The sequence below is a fragment of the Colias eurytheme genome, chromosome 6 (assembly GCF_061535395.1).
Source record: "Colias eurytheme isolate Ceu_HAF_F1 chromosome 6, ilColEury1 Martin Lab GWU primary, whole genome shotgun sequence".
In the NCBI taxonomy this organism is placed as follows: domain Eukaryota; kingdom Metazoa; phylum Arthropoda; class Insecta; order Lepidoptera; family Pieridae; genus Colias; species Colias eurytheme.
In genome coordinates this window covers 1097313-1117968 of record NC_142985.1, presented here as the reverse complement: position 1 = coordinate 1117968, position 20656 = coordinate 1097313, and the positions used below count along the sequence as shown (strand labels likewise).

Sequence of the window (20656 nt, the reverse complement as noted above, 5' to 3'; positions counted from 1 at the left end):
TCTACACCCGCCTTAACATTTGCGCGGGAAATTTTGACAATAATAGTTTTAATGTCATAGACAACACATAGTTTTTAAATCAAACGTGCCAAAAAAGGAAACACGACAATAATTTAGCTGTAATCTAGTTTTAATAAAATGACGGATACAAAGAATTTAGAGGTATGCGGGAGCGTGATGGACGGCGTAGCTGAAAAGGGTGTTTTGGAGTCGCCTACAAAGAAGGCACCCACTGAATACACGGTGTATGCGATCCGCTGGCTGGTTTTGTTCATTTTCGTATTGTATTCGGCGAGCAATTCGATGCAATGGGTGCAGTACAGCATTATTCAGGACACGGTCGTCAAGTATTATGGGGTGACGAGCATCACCGTTTATTGGACGTCAATGATCTTCATGATCACCTACATCCCGTTGATTTTCCCCGCTAGTTATCTGTTGGATAAAACTGTGAGTACTAATCGTATAACTTGTAAGTGATAACAATAAACAATAAACTGTCGTCATTTATAATTGAATTTTTCTTGAATGGCAATTTTGTATTACACTTTAAACAGTTCTTTTTTAACCTTATATTATTTTATAGACACAACTATTAGCTAATTGATAAACTAAAGTTTTAATCGTAATATTTATAATCTTTGTCAATGGGTCAATGAACTCTGTGTTTTACTTTATTTGTTTTTTATTTAATAATATGCAGGTAGATAGAAATTTATAAATACTTGTGCAGAATCTCAATGTCTCGTAAACTGCTTTTTTACCGGGTTGTTATTTGCGTACGAGATCATAGAATTAATAGACTTTAGGTAATATAATTTTTATGTACCTACCAATGTCGGCAAACCACTTTAACATGTAGAAATTATTGCGAGAAATATTTTTTTGCAATTTTATGATTTTCTTTCGCGCAAAGAAGAGATAAGAAACGATTAAAGGGATTTAATTTTCTTATACACATGGAATAAATATAGACTTGTTTTCTAAATAAAGATTAAGACAGGTAATATATCTACTTTTATGTGTACAGTGTATGTAGATTTTTTTAAAGTATCTAAAAATTTACGAAGTGCTTAGGTAATAGGTTAATCTAAATCGAAATTTACTATATGTAATATGAATCGTGAAATCTTGTTATTGTGTTGATTATTATCTATAACCGGAAAATTTATAAAACTAGTGGAATCGTATGTTATTCATTAATATTTGCATAGTTTTAGTTAATGACGTCATAAAACTTCGCAATCAAATTCTAATTGATACCCATTAAATATGAGAAAGTTTGGTTTATTGAAAATATTAATTCAAATAGGTATAAGGTAATAATATTTTAGGTATTTAGTGTAATAATTAAAATATGATAAATTTTTAATTAACAATAATTGGTTTGTGAATACCTATAAAAAGTAATAAAATAAATATTTATGTAAAAATTGAGAACCACCTCCTTTTTTGGAAGTCGGTAAAAATGGACATTGATTTTTATTAAAAGCAGATAATTATAGTAGTTAAATGGATACGAGATTTGAGGTAGGTACCTAAAATAAAAGATGAGAAATTCGAAAAAGTCATAAGTATAATATGCCTACCTCTTATACTTTCTTATTTTATTAGCACATAAATGGCAAGATAAAGATTATTTAAACATGGAAATAAAATAATGGTACCCATAGGTATACATATTTCCTAGAAAAAACAACTATCTTTTTTATTGGTTAATTAATAAATGATAACAAGAACATTATTCGTCTAAATAAGGTCATTTAAGGCTTAGAAGTGTTAATAATTAAATTAATATTGTAGGTACAAATAAAAGATTTCAATAGAAGCACTGACAAAAAATATTTTTAGTCCTTTAATTCACTAAAAATAAAAAAAAAAATAGTTTCAAAATCTAGTTTTCTATGAAAAATTCTACTTTTTGATCATGAAAATAGTAAGTACTTTACCTACTTGCATTTATAGTTATGTGGTTATTACTAGCTTTCCGCCCGCGGCTTCGCCCGCTTTATCTAAAACAATAAATTATATACTAAAACCTTCCTCTCCAATCACTCTAATCTATTAAAAAAAACCGCACCAAAATCCGTTGTGTAGTTTTAAAGATTTTAAACATACATATTACATAGGGACATAGGGACAGAGAAAGCGACTTTGTTTTATACTATGTAGTGATGAATCAGTTTAGGTACACCTATACCCATATAAAATTCCCCATAAAAAGTCTTAAGTTGCATAAGAAATTAAGAACCCACAAATATTTTTCATAATCTAAGTGCTGGGCATCGTACGTAAAATTTTCATAACGTGAAAGTTTGTTTCAAATTAAATTCCTATCGATATTTTTATGAATACGTAGAGTTTTTTTATTCTTCCTGCATGAACACTACAGAACCGGCTCCTTGGTACAGTGGATGACGCGTGAGCGTAAAACCGAGGGGTCCTGGGTTCGATTCCCGGTGGAGACGAAGGAAGAAAAAAAATGTCTCGGTCTGGCAGGACACAGAAGGCTGATCACCTACTTGTCTCTAAAGAAATTCGATCAGTGAAACAGATGTATAATGCATCTGCCCCTTACCCCACTAGGGGACATGGGACTTCACTTTATGAACACTAAGTGAATTTTCCATTCAATATGACCTTACCTACATAAGCTCATTTTTTATCAAAAAAAGCTTCGAACACGTCATACTTAGTTGTTTTATATCCACGTGAATAATAAGAAAAAATGAATCACTATTTTTTAGTTCGCGATGCGAATATATTATATACATATATGTAATATTATATTATTCTGACTTATTGTCAGCGTTTCCTTTTGAACTATGGGGTACCTAATAATACAGGGTGTCCCACTATTTGTATACTAAGCGCGAAGGAACTTGTAGTTTTGCATACACTGATCACGAAAAAAATACTTAAACAACAAAATTACATCAAAAATTGTTTGCTAAATTTTTCCTGAAAATCCATGTTTTCTTCTCTAGCTTCGCGCAGCCGGCATATACCGCTTCGCTTAATATGAGCATTTTGTCTATGAAAACATAATCTTAAACGATAGCTCATGTGCTGGTGGCAAAGTTGGGCGGGTTGCTTGTTATGGGTGTTGACAATTCACATAGAGTTTTAACAATTCATCTATTTGAAAAAAAATGCGTCTGGAATTTTATAAGTATTTTTTACGAACTCAGCGTATGCAAAACTATAACCTATAACCTCCTTTGAGCTTAGTAAACAAAAAATGATTTGACCTGAAGATGAAGCAAGGTTGTAGAATACAAACGTGACAAATGAGTCACTAATATGTACCAGAATTAACTAGATAACCCTGTTATCTAGTACAAATCTGAGTAAATAAATGTATATATGCATAGTTAATTTACTGTAAATATAACATAAATTAACATTGTATCACAAACACGCGTATTAAAACTTGATTCCGTTTTTCGTTTTTCGCGTTGCGTTATTCACTTATTCTAAAAAAAATTATGACAATTTAAACAATTAATTTTATTAGATTACTTTTTATTTGATTAATAACTCAGGCCCCGGAACCACAGACACAATAGAAAATCTATTGTATCTATAGAAAATCTATTGTGTCGTGGACCGATCGGGCCACTTGGGGCTCAATGGGTTAAACGTTTATTACTATGACGTATTTTAAATGCAACGCAATTAGTATTTTTTGCGAGCAAGCCCACAACAGTCATCCTAACTTTTCACGAAATTTAAATAACTATCTGCCTTAACATAGGTACCTTTTTTTGGCAATGATGTCTTAAACATTTTAGAGAATAAACTAATACACAAATAACGTTATTCGAGCTTTTCAATACAGTATGAATCTGCTTTTTAAACACTTTATAAAGCAGGTAAAATATAATAGCTCATAGTTCTAAAACTTCTAACTATAGAGATTAAAATGGAGGTAGACCTGAACAACTAGGTAATAAGGACGTAGGCAAAATTGTTAAACAAATTTACCCTTAAGCCCATATCATACAGTGACCCTTTCAGCCAGTGTGATTAATTATTATTAAAGCAGGGACTAAACATGCTTACGACCAACAAAGCTCGTTTATGATAAATGTGCTGTATACCTATTATATACCTATAGCCTATAGGTATATAATATAACCCTATAGGCTATAGGGTTATATATCCAACGTTATATCATAGGGTAAGTTAATAAGACTTCAAGTTGACAAAAAATCCAATAAAAGATTGCAACTTAAAAAAAATGCGACATTTTTTTGATTCCGGTGCTTTAATTTAGTCATTTGGATGATTAGAAACATTATTTATTCCCATACTATAATTACTGTTTTATTTCTCGCTCCCATCTTCACGGTAATCTATACTAATCTATATTTAATATTATTTAGCTGAAGAGTTTGTTTGTTTGAACGCGCTTATCTCAGGAACTGGTCCGATTTGAAAAATTATTTCGGCGTTAGATAGCCCATTTATCGAGTGCTATAGGCTATACATCATCACGCTAAAACCAACAAGAGCGGAGCAATGCGTGTGAAACCGCGGGGAACAGCTAGTACTACCATATATTTGTATATATGTATATTGTATATCAATCATAATTAAATGAAATCCGGCCAGTGGTTCTGACGTAAAAGTAGGAAAAGAATAAAAGCTTATTCAGATGACCCTTTAACAAGCCTTCTGAATGATTTTTCTCAATCCTTTTCCACATTACCATTATCGTTTGTCTCTATACCTTAATAATTTCTCCTTTCTTTAAATTGACATGTGTTATGAGGAAATGAAACCAAATGAATTCGAAAAAAAAACGACATCTATCCACCACTTTGTACCTTTACCGATTTACATATATATGCTATATAATTTTTTAACATGCAACCTTTTTTGTCGCCTATAAATCTGCGTTCCAAATTCGAATTGAAAATTAAAAAAAAGTTTCCCGCTCTGACCCGCCGCTCGCGATATATTTTCCGATGCAAAAAGTTCGTACTGTTCGTATAAATCTAACCCTCACCTGCGCGTGAATACTGAAAGGCGGATATTTGATAAACCCAAGCGTGCTCGATATTAAAAGCGCTGAGCTGTGAACTTTTAGCGGTGAAAATGTTCTAAATTTTTTATCTGTGGATTTTTTCAGTATATAAAAATGTGACTTACATTGATGTAAATAATATATATTTTTTTAATAACATTCAACTTAACGATTCATATTATTTTAGCAACATAAAAGATTGACCTATTGAATTTGCTTAGTTCTGATTACACATTGCATATTGTTAAAAAAAAGGCTAGTCCTAAGCGTAGTTGAAAAAGAATTAATGATTTACCTTTTTATTTTTTTTTTCGATGTCAATACACATAAGACTCAAAATTTTTTCCACAAGAAAAACGAATTCCGATTGAGTTAACAATCAAAATTCAAATGAATTCGCTTTTAACAAAGCAGAAACTGGAGTAGTATTGAACAGATTTGATGACGCCATTACATCACCATTACTGATGTATTGTGCCTTCCAAGTTCTCGTTTGTCTAAATGGAAAAGCTAAGCAATGTTTTTGTACGAGGTGAGAGAATTTTGCGAAGTTTATTTCTCAATTTATGCAAACATAATTGAAGTGAAAACTTCTTTAGCGGCGTTGAGCACTTTTTCTGTAATGGGTATAAAATCTTTAACTCGCGTCAGGACACGTGATCTGATCGAAAAAGCGTCTTAAGACGGATGGAGAGTAGACAGCTATCCCCTCTCTACTACCATTACCATTCCAAAATATCAAACATGCTCAACGTTAATAAACAAGTTTTCACTTCTGCCGGCACTCCCCCAGTGCAACCCGTCTTTTTTTTACTTCTAAATTATTAGAAAAACTTGCCTTATTTCTTGAATAATTAGCTTTTTTGAGGTAAACAAGTTTCTTTTCTGGGAAGTAAAATTTCTCCAACTAAAATAAATTAAATGATTCAATTCTTAGTTGAAGGAAGATGGAATAGCAAAAATGAACTGAAAACTTGCTAGTCTACTTAAAAGAAAAAAATGCACTGACGACTTCTTGGTATGGGTTCCTTAAAAAAAGTACTAGAGTACCGAAAAGAGATGGAGCATCTCAAATTTTCAAATTTACAGAACTGTATTTTTCGATTGCCTCAACTTTTAGCAAGGACTAAGGTGTAATCGACAGACCAGCACACGCCATTCCACGTATGTCTCTGTTTATTTAATTCAGTGTTTGTCCTGTATCTTTTCCTTTTAAAAATAAACACTCGTAACCATGGTTACGGAAGTATATGGGGCAGCACTTAGCTTACCACTATGCAATACGTCTATTTGCCTTCAGATCATAAAAAAATAATATTCTCATTCATATAACATAATATTATAAAATTAAAACCTAATTAAAACAAGCGCAGTTAAATTAAACAGAAAATTCTCAAGGGAAAAAGATAAGGAAGAATTAAAATACAAATATTAAATATCATTGAGATTTGTAGAAGTGGTTATAACTAGATTACTGGCTATTTAGGTTATCAAATATACCTGTGAATAATGTTAACAATTATTGTGTATTATCTGTTTGTTTAAGTATTATTCCATTAATTTTTTGATAAGACACTAAATTTAGTGCCTTATTAAAGTGTAATAAAATTAGCCGAAGTAGTCGGAAGAAACTGTTTATAAACTTCTAAGTACATCTCTTGATCTATTTATGCATATAATCATTTAAGTGTAAAGTGGTTAAAATAATTTGTTAACAAAATCGAGGTAATATGGAAACACAATCGTTATCATAGAAATATTACTGCAATCCATCAAATGATTTCAGGTAAGTACATTCTAAATATAACAAGACTAGCAAACCGGGCGAACTCCGTTTCGCCACTAGAGACACCTTTTCTTTGCTATAAACCTCACGGAGCCCGAGACCTTTCCAACGAATGCAAAACCGTGGAAATCGGTTCGTGCATTCTGGAGTTATAGCGTCAGGAAGGAAAACCCGACTTATTTTTATATAGTAGAAGACCATTAAAAATCTAAGATAATATGTGTAACTGTTACTATATTATTACTTTTCTCACTGATTTATTTGTTTACATGTTTACATCTTTATAGATAATCTAAAACCTGATAGATGTGTGTGTGCGTATACGTGCGCGTGTGTGGGTGAGTCTATAACTATATATGTATGTGTGTGTGTTTGTTTACACATCACTTTCCTTAAATTAATATCAATACTAATAACATGAAGAAGTTATTGTATATTTGTATGCACGCGTAAATCGTAGAACAACCGAACCGAATTCAAAAATTCTTTCACCGTAGGCTGTGTAGACCGTGATCCCTGAGTACCTAGTGTCGTTTATATAGGTAACTACCAGATCGAAGGCGTACCGCTTGTCAATTACACCGTCAGTTTGTACCCTTGTCATTCATAGATAAATACTGCTAAAATACCTTTATTATGGCAGTATTTCATTCACTCAAATCTGTGTGCCTAAAACAGTTCTTTGGGCTAATCTTCCTGCAGTCAGATTCTGACTGTGGCAGGATTAGCTTGACGAAGGTAAGGATAATTATATTACAGGAGGAAAGAGTTGTTTTTTCTGATAAAAGCATTCCTTGCAAATTTCATCTTTAAGTGTTGTAATATTATTCTCATTGCGTTTCATGCTCTAAGGTTTCATCCGTCAAAATGTTACCCTCATGAGCCTAGATGTTTCACTTCCACAACTAACGCATTGTCTAAAAATGTAAACTATTCTTATTAGAGTTTGAAACTTTTAATATATTTTACGTCATACGATACGATATTTTGTATTGACAAAACTGCAAAATTGTGACTAGGGGAGAGCGGGGATGAAAGTCAGATTTTTATCTTTTTTTATGTAACTTCCAAAATACGTTGTTTAGGAATGATATTTGTATACCAAAAGATAGTGTAATTATTCTGTTACAAAATAAATAAACGTATTTTTGTGTAATATTATCAGTTGTAGAAATATTTTGTATTTTCACTCTAAAGAAAAATGTGACTTATAACCCCGGGTCAGGCATGGTTGTCACAATGCCTAGGGTAGGTAGTCACGTACTAAATAACAGGCAATTTATAAATAGAAAGTCACACTTTGGTCTTATAATTTTACGGAATAATTTTTAATTAAGAACTCTTAACCAAATGAAACCGTGTCTACGGTCTTTATTTCAGTCTGAATATTAATCAATCACAATTTTAGCAAACAATAATAATCGTGAGTCAATATAGAGTCATCAAGGACAGATGGACTTCCAGCAGGTTTGTTAGGGTGATTTTCCGGTGTTGATTGAAAATATACGGCTAAAACAAACAACCTCAAAACGCAATTAAAGTCATCTCGCATACAGGGGGCTGGTTGATAGGTGACAACCAGCCCCCGAAAATTTGTGACAACGAGCCCCATAACACGTTTCATGAAAATAAAATTGAAAATAAATTCCGATCAATGAATATCTAAAAAACTATACTACGATATTATAAAACACATTTCATCATCATCAAATGAACTGAAAGATTATTACTGTAAAACAAGAACGTATAATTACGAGGTTCGACACAGCAGCACAAAAATTTACTTTTGCTGTGTGAAAACAATAAACACGTGTGAGGCCCTCACGGCAGATCGGAGCGGTCTGACGCGAAGTTGGGACAGCGTTGTCACTGTATCGCTCTTGCCACGCTGTTCAACAGACTTATTCGATAGTTCAGTTTTGTGTTAAGACCGCTGTGACAAACAACCCGTGAGACAACCAAACCCGGTCTCCCCTACAATAATAATAGCCGATCAATAGATACCGCGAATTGCTTTCCAAACAGAATCAAAGTTAGAAATTCGATTTAAATTCGAGTACTCTCACAGAGTGCAGCTCTATGAACCAGAAATTGAATAAAGTTTTGTCAACCTGATATACAGTTAATCGAATGCTGTTGAATTTTGTATAAAACTAGGTTTCCGCGGCTTCGCTCTCTTTGTCAAAAACTTCACATATTATACAATACAACCTTTTTGAGAACCACATTTTCTCTCAAAAAAGCATATGCTATTCCGTTGCGTAGTTAGCATGTAAATGGATAAACATACATGCAGCGGGAAGTGACTGCGTAAACAGTGAAAATTAAAAATGGAAATCTATATTTTTTCGAATTTCAAATTGAATATTCTTTTTAAAATATACTTTTTGTCTATTGCAATCTTTTCTAATTAATTTACGAAATTAAAAATTGTATATAACGATATTTTTAATCATATAGCAAACTCATTTAAAATATAAATTAAAATATTTATTATTTTGTAATTGATTTCCTTTGCATGTGATTGAATTGGGGAAATGATAAAAAAAAACGATTGCAGAAAAGTTACAGAAACCTAGTAAGTAGGAAAGACTTACTACTTACTTACTTACCTACTTACCAGAATTCTATTGAATTATCAACAACTAGGTAGGTACTAATTTTCTCTACGATCGGTAGGTAAGATTGAAATTTAGGTACTCTTAAATGAAAAAAAAATAAAAAAAGGCGTGTGGCACTCGGGGACTGCCGCGGTAAAGCTATTGCATGCTATGCCTTCAAGCCACACCTCCGAGCCCGTCGGAGTGGGGAGCGTGAGGTTTTTTCGTTACGGAATTTCTCGATTCGTTCCCCGCGCTCAAGGCCCGCGATAGAAGCTATGCAATAGCTTAAAAAACATTTATTCATACACAGTACACACATTTCAAAGATTAACACAATAACATACACACGACGGTCGACTCAACTAGGTACAGGTAAATAATAAAAAAATCTATTTGATATACTTAATAGAATAATAATTAATATTTTCTCACATTGGTTACATTAAATGTGTACTTATTTAATGTAACCAATGTGAGAAAATAAACTCTTTTTATTATTTTATTATTTTTATTATTTAATTAAGGAAAGTGAGAATCCACAACAGATTCAAAAATCAAGTAAATAAACGACGCGTGCAGAAGTAAATTTGTCACAGAACTCTCTATGTTAATGAACAACGAAATGAAAATTCCAACACCCAAAATGCAAGGCTAGGTTTAATAAATTAAAGTGTCCCTGGAGCGGGTGTACTATGCAACCCGTGTTCTACAGTAAAACTAGTGTTTTACCAACTGACATCACGTCGAAATTTCGTAACAACGTTCTTACAATTTTACTCAAAAATTACCTCATTGATTTTAGAATGAAGATAGAAAATATATTTTTCAATGCTCATAAGGCATAAAATATAAAAATGAAAACTAAAAAGGAACTAAAATAATAATAAATCGAAATTATGCTATGTAAATTGGTAAGCCAGCTCAGCATTAGCCACCTTCTAACCATATCGAATTTTAATAATTACCTATCATTATAAATCTTCTGTAGGCTATACCTCTAATATATTTATCTCAGTAGTGAATTAAACGTGTTTTAAATCAGTCAAAAGTTTGCATAATGTGCTCTTATTATAAGGATTGTGTGTGAATTCATTTTACATAATAATATACGGTCTACCTATTTAACAGGTTTGAAAAATTGCGAAACAAATTGTGTGTAAATGAGTTTTCATGTGTGCTAATTTTGTAGGAATTTAAATAAAAATAATTTATTGTAGCTGGTAGCCATAGTAATTCTATTTTTAACTTTAGCCTTTATTCTTTTATTGCATAGAAACAGCTATGGTACCTAATATGTATCTACTGTTTAATATGAGATTCTTTGAAACAATAGATAAATAGTAAATACCAAGCTTGTTCAATATTACAATATATTTATTTAAAGGTTAATGAACTTGGTAATCATCATTTTGATTGATTTAAAGATCCTCTTTCTAATAAAGTTAAAATAAGACCCTCCTTAATATAAAAGAGTAAAAAGAAATAAAACTATTTCCAAGGTAAGACATAATCCTGGTAGTTAAACTTTGCTTAGAACTCGACACGAGGCAAGAGATTCATCTTGAAATGAAGTTAAACACTGACAGAAAAGCGATTCAAAACTTTCAAGCCTTATTACAACAATGTTAAAAGTAAGTAAGTTTTCTTGTTTTTCTGATATAATAGATATCATTATTAAGAAGTATGTATAATGAATGCGAATCCAATCCTTAAACTTTGTAATAGAATGTTTCGATCAGATTCGATTGAATTTTGTTGATATAAATTTTCGCAGAATCAACACAATATGAAAGGAAATGAAAATTTATACGGGGAACGGACTTCGGATGCGTGATGTGCTTTAGTAGGTCTCACGAATAAGATTATTTTTCCGGGAATACTGATATTTGGCCTTTTAACAAAGAAAAGAATCAATTATTACCATTGCTGGTCCAAACTTTATTAATAAAAAAGGAATAAACACAAAGCGCAATGCAATGTGAATTGTATGTAATTTATATGCTATCAGTCAGAAGAAAGCACTTCTATTTCATCTCAACGGCAGTACGCAGAGATTTCTGATGATAAGAATATATTTATATATCTACCAATCACAGAGAATTTGTTAAAATCCAAATGTTTATACCAATGGCAGAAACATAAATTCTGTACGTAGCGCATGGTCGTAAATCGCGACTAGAGCTGAAGCTTCAGCCTATCTACATGTTGCTCTGAAATCAATACTCGAAGGATCAAAGCGTATGTACTATTCGAGTGTATTTATTGTACTTATATGTATTTATTAAACGCTATCTTTGATAATATACATAACAAATTAGGTTACCTATTAGGCAAATATTTGTGTGATGAACATATCTATGTTCACACACACATCTGTTTGCTCTGTGTCTGGGTGTTAATTATATGTATATAAGTATTTATTTAAAACTAGCGGTCCGCCCCGGCTTCGCTCGTGGTAACTACATGTTTAAACTATCCTATCTCTCAAGTTGGATCGAACTGCACATGGTGTGCGAATTTAATTATAATCGGTTAAGTGGTTTAGGAGTCCATTGAGGACAAACATTGTGACACGAGATTTATATATATTAAGATTATATATGTATGTTTATCAGCCATCTGGTTTCCATAACACAAGCGAAAGCTTAGTATGGGATCAGATCGTGTCGTGTGTGAAAATTGTCCTGAAATTTATGTTATATTATTATTATTATAAGTACCTAATATTATTACGGAAAGAAAGAATTTTTCATAATTCGTTTCGAATTAAGTCAACGACCACTTAATCGATTTTCAAAATTATTATAACTGTAGCAACCCTGGCTTTTCAATGTTCAATAGTTTTTTACAATAATTCAATTAAATTAAAATAGGGCGTTTGAAAAAAAAAAAATCACTTTGGCGGCAAAAAACATTAAATACGCAATAAAAAAAGTTGATCTTTTTCCACACAGGCTTATAATGTAATCTTTAGCACAGATAATTCACTAGTAAAATCGTGCCTCAAATATAAAGATGTAAAATTTCAAGGATAATCCTCGTACACACTTTTGTGCAATTATTTAAATAAGTCATTTGCATTATATGATAGTTAATCTGTTATGTAACGAGCAAAAATTCAACCTTGCTCTTAAAATGGTTTAGTAATATTTGCACAAAGTATTCAGAATAATATTTCCGTGTGATGATTTAAGTCCTATACATTATCAGGTAATTAACACTTTCTTAATATGGATAAATGATGCGTTTATATATTTTAGTAGTTATACCTATTGCTATTTTTCATTGCTCGAAATGGTTTGGGAAAAATATATAAAATTAATGAGATAATAGATAAATAGATATTATGTTAATCTAGAATGTAATTGGTTTATATTTTGAAATAAAAAGCACTTCATTTTATTATCCTTTAAATTAAGTTAATTATATTAATATTATTTAATTTAATAGTTTATAAAATTAAGTGTTTTTTTTAGGTTTCAAAATCTCAAACTATAAAAAGCAGTTCTATCAAGATATAGGAATACAAAATGTAAATTATAATTTAATAAATATAAGACACCATAAAACATATTAAAAAAATAAATCATACTCTATCTCATACCCTTGAGGGAAACGAGTAGGTACGGCAGAACAACGTTTTTTGGGACAGCTAGTAATAGTAAAAATTAAATACCAGAAAAAAAATCATAAAAAAGAAAACGGAATGAAGCATTCAACACAACATTCGTAAAGTACTATAGATAGTATTATTTTATCTGTGCTTTAGGTATCTTTTATACAACTGAATAGTGATCTCTTATAAAGGGTGTATTTCCCTTGAGTCAGTCCTTTCATGTCGTTCCCGGTTCCACTAACCAACTAGGTAATAACAGATATAGATACTTTTGAAGCATTTTCTTCTATTTATAACTTGAAGAAGATTTTTTTTTGCGTGCTTATGTATTTCTTAAGACGAGGTGAAAAAATATTTGTGAGGTTTCGTTAGATTTGTTTTAATTGAAAAAAAAAGTTTTGATTAATAAAAATTAAAACTGTCCATTTAAAGTGGAATATAGAAAAAAAAGTTTTGATTTAATTAAAAATTAAAACTGTCCCTTTAAAGTGGGTCAAAATCCAGTCTAAAGGAGTGGGTTACGTACAATAATACAGGTGAAGCTAAAAAAAAGCGGCGTATTTGGAACATAAATTACCTGTGTCCAAATGTTTGTAACCGACCTATTAAAATTTAAATGAAAATTCTTTACTTGCAATTAGATGTTCCATTTATTATTACAATGTTTGACCGTAAAATCCACACATGATATCTAATAAGTATTAAAATATTTGCGAGCATGGATTTATGTTTCTTACTTTTTCAGTTAAAACCGTCTTATATCGCATGAAGTACATCGAGAAAGTCTGGATAAGCTTATATTATTTATACATCCTGTATAAACATATTAGGCCTTAAAGTTTTTATTACTTATCATTACTTATTCACTTGTAATAAAAAATGTGAACGCATGTAATGTTGATTGACATTTTAATAGGTAATTGTTTTAACAAAAAAAATAGTAAATGTCTTTTTTTGTATATTTTTGCATTCACCATGGTTAGTTTTTGTCAATAAACCATATTCAGGGTCACATTTATTTCCTCATATTTCCGGATTTATTTCTCTCATAAGGAAAACATATAAGAATGTTACCAGTCATAAAATTATATTTATTTTGTGGACAAAAACTATTTATTTTTTATCCTCTATGACTTTGTCCTATTATTAAGGTGGGAAACTAAGCAATTATTTATTTTATTATGCACTATAAAACTATTTATCTAAACTGTAACTATAGGTATCTTAATTCTTATTCTTAATACTATTATAAAGGCGAAAGTTTGTATGGATGTATGGATGTGTGGATGTTTGTTACTCTTTCACGTAAAAACTACTGAACCGATTACAATGAAATTTAGCACACATATAGAGGGTAACTTGGATTAACACATAGGATAGGTTTTATCCCGGAAATCCCACGGGAACGGGAACTATGCTGGTTTTCCTTTGAAAACGCGGGCGAAGCCGCGGGCGGAAATCTAGTAATGTAATAAACCTAGTGCATAAAATTTAGTAACCTTTTTGTATTAAAACAGGATTTTATGCAACAGCTACTACTAATTAACCGAAATGTGTTTGTACTGCAGGAATACATGCTTGCAAGAGACAATTCATATATTTTTTTAAATCATCCATACTAATATTATAAATGCGAAAGTAACTCTGTCTGTCTGTCTGTTACTCAATCACGCCTAAACTACTGAACCAATTTGCATGAAATTTTGTATGGAGATATTTTGATACCCGAGAAAGGACATAGGCTACCTTTTATTGCGAAATATGTACCACGGGCGAAGCCGGGGCGGACCGCTAGTTTATAATAAATTTATTTAGCTTCATTATTAAAATTAATACTATTATTTTTTAAATAGCATTGTGTGTGGAATAAGATAATAACGTGTTAAAATTAATTTTAAAAGGTGTTTAGTGTATTTTAAAATTATAAAAATAAATTATATACATTTTTTGTCTTTTCACAAATTATTTGTTAGTTAATTATCCTTTGACTCATATCTATTCATGATATATAAATACATCATTAGCATAATAATAATAAAATATTTTCGGTTGGTACTTGGTACGTGTTCATAAGAATCACGATCACTCACTGAGTGAGTCACACCTCGAACTGCGTGATTTTTTATGATAAAACTAATTATAGTTTTGACTTACATATCAAATTGTGGCTTGTCATAGTTGAATGATAAAAAAGTGTCGAACAATTTTTACAAATACTTTTTAGAACTTAACTAAGTACCTACCTGTAGTATTTTAACTTAAATTGTACTTAGAACAAATCATGTAGTAATAGATAAAAAGGATTATAATTGACTTCAGAATTTACATAAAATTTTGGTAAGTAATTTTAAATTTAAATTGTAATATACATTTTCGTACTTTTTTCGTACAATATAAGGGATATAAAAAGAACCTTAGAAAATAATTATTTTTTTACTAAAGCTAGAGGAAAACGTTAAAGGTGTTTTTATATAGGTAGGTACACACAAACAGGGATGAAGGAAAGTAATGTAATATTTATAAAAAATAAAATTACACTTCCTTGAATATTAAATGAGTTCAACCTCAGAGAGATATTTTACAATACTATTGGCGGAAAAAAATTGTAAATATACAAGAATCAAAGAGGTATGTACTAGCGCCGAAATTAACTTCCTTCTTTTTTGAAGTCGGCTGAAAACGAGGTTTGGACTTTGGACGTCGACTGTCCTAAAGGTTTTGTCTTGTAAAGATATTTGACCAATAAAAGGTTTGTTTCAACGCACTGCGTTTTCGTAATACAGTTGCAAAACTTAAATCCAATGTCAAATCAATCTTTCGTTTGCAGAATATTAAATACATATAAACATTGAGGTATTATTACTAGAGAGGGCACCACGAACAAAATCTATGCAACAAGCGCGGCGGCGCGGGGCGGCTAGTGAGTCATACACTTTGTAGATATTTTGCCTCTGACTTATAAATTAAAACCAATCAATGCAATGTAACAAAAAAAGACGGGTTGCACTCCGGGAGTGCCGGCAGAAGTGAAAACGCGCGTAGTAGAGAGGGGATAGCTGTCTACTCTCCATCCGTCTTACGCTTTTTCGATCAGGTCACGTGTCCTGACTCGAGTTAAAGATTTTATACCCATTACAGAAAAAGTGCTCAACGCCGCTAAAGAAGTTTTCACTTCAAAAAAAAATTGAGTTTGAGACGATTGACTCTAACTCGTGTTACAAATAGTGTAGTAGCGATGCCCTCTCTAGTACGTAGTACATGTAACTCAATGCATATAAACCACTTTTATAACATTTTCCTTATAGACTTGTGTAAGGTGATGATGTCGCCTTTTCTTACTTTTATTACGTTCCAGGGTCTACGCATAATTCATTCAGTTTATGGAAATGTTTCAATGGATATTACCTAATTATATGTATTGGCATCTAACAATTATTGACCTAGTCTCCATGTCTCCTTATGTGTTCATTTTATAAAATCTAGGAAAGGTTATTTATGCGTTAAAATAATAAAAAAAGACGGGTTGCACCCCGGGAGTGCCGGCAGAAGTGAAAACTTGATTATTAACGTTCAGCATGTTTGATATTTTGGAATGGTATCCGTCTTACGCATGGAATATAAGGACTAAAAAAAAAAAAAAATCCGTCTTACGCTTTTTCGATCAGGCCACGTGTCCTGACGCGGGTTTAAGATTTTATACCCAACGCCGCTAAAGAAGTTTTCACTTCAAAATTTAAACATTGAATTTACACATACGACCTCGGAGACTTTTAGATTTTAAGTTATTTTGCATCATCATCTTTTTATGCTAATTATTCAAATCCCATTTTATAATTTACTATCTATGCTCCTCGGTTTTACTCGCAGTGCTCCGCTCCTGTTGGTCTAAGAAGCGAGATGATATTATATAGCATATAGCCTTCCTCGATGAATGGGCTAACTAACATCGAAAGAATTTTACAAATCGGACCAGTAGTACCTGAGATTAGCGCGTTCAAATAAACAAACACACAATCAAACTCTTCAGCTTTCTAATATTAGTAGGTACAGATTCATTAATAATGTTTGATTCCTACCTATTTTTAGAAAGACACCTAAATTGATATTTTGTTTTAAATATATAAACGTAAACAAAATTATTATGTTTTGTTTAAATATGAATTTTCTTCCATAATGACTCATTCTACACTACGTTTCGCTCGACGGTAGTGCCCCTAATCCGATCTCATAAAAACAATAATAAAATACACTATTTAATTGTTATTTTATCGTCCTTTATTACACACTTCAAATAATACTCTAGACTCTAGAGGCCAATATACGATACCAACACGTTCCTATCAAGTCCAAGATTGAAGCAGTTTATGACAAAAGGGGCCTTGGCAATCGCAAAACAAATTGAATTATTTCTCAAACATTTGTCGTGTTTTAAATATTATTTTATTTTAAAACCATAATTCAAATATAATATTATATGTATATAATAATAATAAGTACCAACTGCTCAAATCTACAGAAAAGAACCGATTAAATCACCAAAAATAAAAAATAATTTGTTTTGCATTTTTACCTATTTGTAAACCAAAATGCAACACGAAACAAGAAGACTCCAAAGAGTTTTTTTTAACATATTAAAGACTTTGTTTACTTACAAAATTGCAAGTATAGTTATATATAGTATTAATTATTATATTATCTGTGGTTATATCATACAACATGCATGATGCAAGATATTGGATACTTGAAGCAAGACGAATCAAATGAAGTGTCACAGAGGAAACATACACGAGTGGCGTTCCGGTACACTCACTAATTACGTTTGTGATCCTCTCAACTCCGCTGCTCTGTGGCTTATATAAAATGTTATGAATATGAATTTGGATGAAATTCGCAGAACTGCGAGGTGCTGAGCGCGCTGTTATTTTCTTGTGGAATAAATACTGTGAACATTTTGAAAAATCTTGCTTGGTTGCTATTGATTTGAGAAAAAAAGGAGTTTGCTTTTTTGTTCATTTTTCAAGTCTGTATAGGTATTTTTTCATCTCTTTCATAAACTGATTTTTTTTAGTCTTGATTAGTACGGTATGTGTATAGACATACCGTTTCAAAATTCTTGAACGTATTATTCTAAAAATAAATCAGGGTGATAATTACTAATTAGACACCCGCTAGCAGAACAAATTGCTCCAAACAAAGAGCCATTTTTTTACGCGCATCCGTGTGTAAAATTCCTTATTTCACTGTAAGGTCCGGGTTTTTGACTTTTTAGTTATACGATGTATAATTATTTTTTAACTAAATAAATGGTTAAGTATGGATTAAATTTGAGCAGCTGAATTCCTACAAATTAAAAAGGACCATCAAAATCAGTTCACCTCGTAAATTCAAACTCAAAAAAATTCTTGAGGCTTAAAAACTGAAAGTAAAACTGAAGTCAGTATTTAGGTATGTTTGTCGAGAGATCAAGTACAATATGAGGTATCATGTGCCCCTATTGTTTCTGAGATTGTTATGGTAGGTACTATATTTAATATTTATGGCAAAAATTGCGGTTTATTTTCAAGATTATGTAATAACCTGTCTTGGCATGACAATAATATGGATCAGAATTACTATTCAGACGGTTTTTAGAATGAAATATTTCACACCCAAACTGAATGAACAACTCTCTTATTACCTAACTGCTTAATAAAATGAAATGGTGTTAGGTTTTTCAAATATCTTTGAAAGGAATGTTGGAAAACTGACCCTTTGAATGAGATCTGTCGCATCATAATAAAATATTGATAAATAAGATGATAGTAATTACATTTATTTCGTGCTTAGGTATTTTTTTTTCTTATCTTCTTTTCTAATATAGGTACCTACGTTTAAAACTTGAAGTAACATTACGATATTACCAACAGCTTAATAATCTTCTTCTTATCTTCTTATATATAAAAATGAATCGCAAAATGTGTTGGTAAGCGCATAACTCGAGAACGGCTGAACCGATTTCGATAATTCTTTTTTTATTATATTCCTTGAAGTACGAGGATGGTTTTTACGTAGAGAAAACGTAAATATGTACCACGGGCGAAGCCGGGGCGGACCGCTAGTGTCTCATAAAAGTTTAAATGATCCAGATATTTTTTTTAATAAGTTATAGTGTCAATGGTAATATCAATTGAAATAAATAATTGAATTTATTCTCACGAATTCGTCATTTATGCATGAAATATCATATTGTTATTGCTTAGCATACAAATAATTGAAATTAGTCATGGACGGAGATACAACCTTCACTCGTTCATACAATACTATTGATAACAATGTAATGATTCGGTTGAATAACTGGATATCTATAGATAAATAGTTGTAAACACTTATTAATTTTTATTAAAGAGTAGCTGTGTCGCACGGTTTCCCCCGCGGACAAAACTGCGTTTAAAATCAAGTATTTCTATAGCACGTGTGTTATTATGATATTCCTGTAATTTTAAATCCATCCAGTGATTTTTACATGAAAGTGTAAAAATCATTTTTTGCTTCCTTTTAATTTTATGTTGTGTCCACCCTGTTCTTGATTTAATACAAAGATAGGTATGTTGTTATTTCCTTCCCTTAAGTATTTTTTTTTCACAAGAAGTAACCAACGCTTCTCTTTATAAGATCGAAGTATCTCCTTTCCCAGATGTTCCTTCAAACTTGTTTTCCTAAACCCCTGTGAATAACTGGAACAAAATCATTCAAGCACTCCACACAAAGCTTGGAAGGTAGCGAACGTGTCCCAAATACAGATTTGTGTCAAAATGCTGTTTACACACCTAACTTATCGCGAAGGGAAAACTTTAAAATGACTGAATACGAGACAAAACGACATTGCAACGTTTTAATATTAAAGGAAAGACATTAATTTCAAAATAATACATCCTCTTAACGACATATTTATTATATGTACCTGAAGAGTACTATTTTTAACGGGTACAAAATATACTTACTTTAGACAGTCCCTTCTTCGGGATTTTATCAAAAGGTTATCTGAAAACGTTGAAAATTTTGTTTCAAACTTATGATGATTATAAAGTTACATAAAAACTACACGTGTTTATGAATCTGTCAAGTTATAAACGGAATATTATTAGAATTTATGATGGCTGCGAATCTTGTGACAACAATGTAATGTTTGTAAATATAAAATGTCATACACATTTCTGCTGTACAATGTGTGCCAATTTTTTACTCGAAATGTTACATAATTGTGTACCTATAGCATTAATATATATATAGGTATATATGTATATTTGTAAGGCGCAGTAATAAATTTTAACAAAACAATAGCTGAAGGATGTAAAATATGGCATCAGGCAGCATCTGTCGCTTGATAACGTAAGTGAATAGGCGGGAAGCCACGAACGGGAAGCAAGGGATAAATAAATTTTAATTTTTACGAATCTTCTGATAGAGGTCAATTACAGAATATGGATATTATATCGCAGTTAATTGGAGATTTAACCTGACATAACCTGTGACATAACCCACGGCTCCTTCCCCGGGGGCCGTGGGTATCTTTGGAAGATTTCCCCACTATAAAAAAAAAAAAAAAAAAGGATCATTATTAAACAAATAATAATAACTAG

General features: G+C 31.4%; 1 protein-coding gene across 2 annotated transcripts in view; it reads left to right on the top strand.

Annotated features, from left to right (window-relative positions):
* The window catches only part of HisT (Histamine transporter), a 47454-nt gene that overhangs the window by 12396 nt on the left and 14402 nt on the right, over positions 1–20656 (top strand). The window contains exon 1 of one of the 2 annotated variants that reach the window (XM_090103313.1): positions 14–450. The exons of the other annotated variant lie outside the window; for it this stretch is intronic. Coding sequence (XP_089959439.1) covers positions 139–450 — 312 coding nt within the window. The 5' untranslated portion in view covers positions 14–138. Of the gene's footprint in view, positions 1–13; positions 451–20656 lie in introns of those variants that run through there. 2 annotated transcript variants of the gene reach the window in all.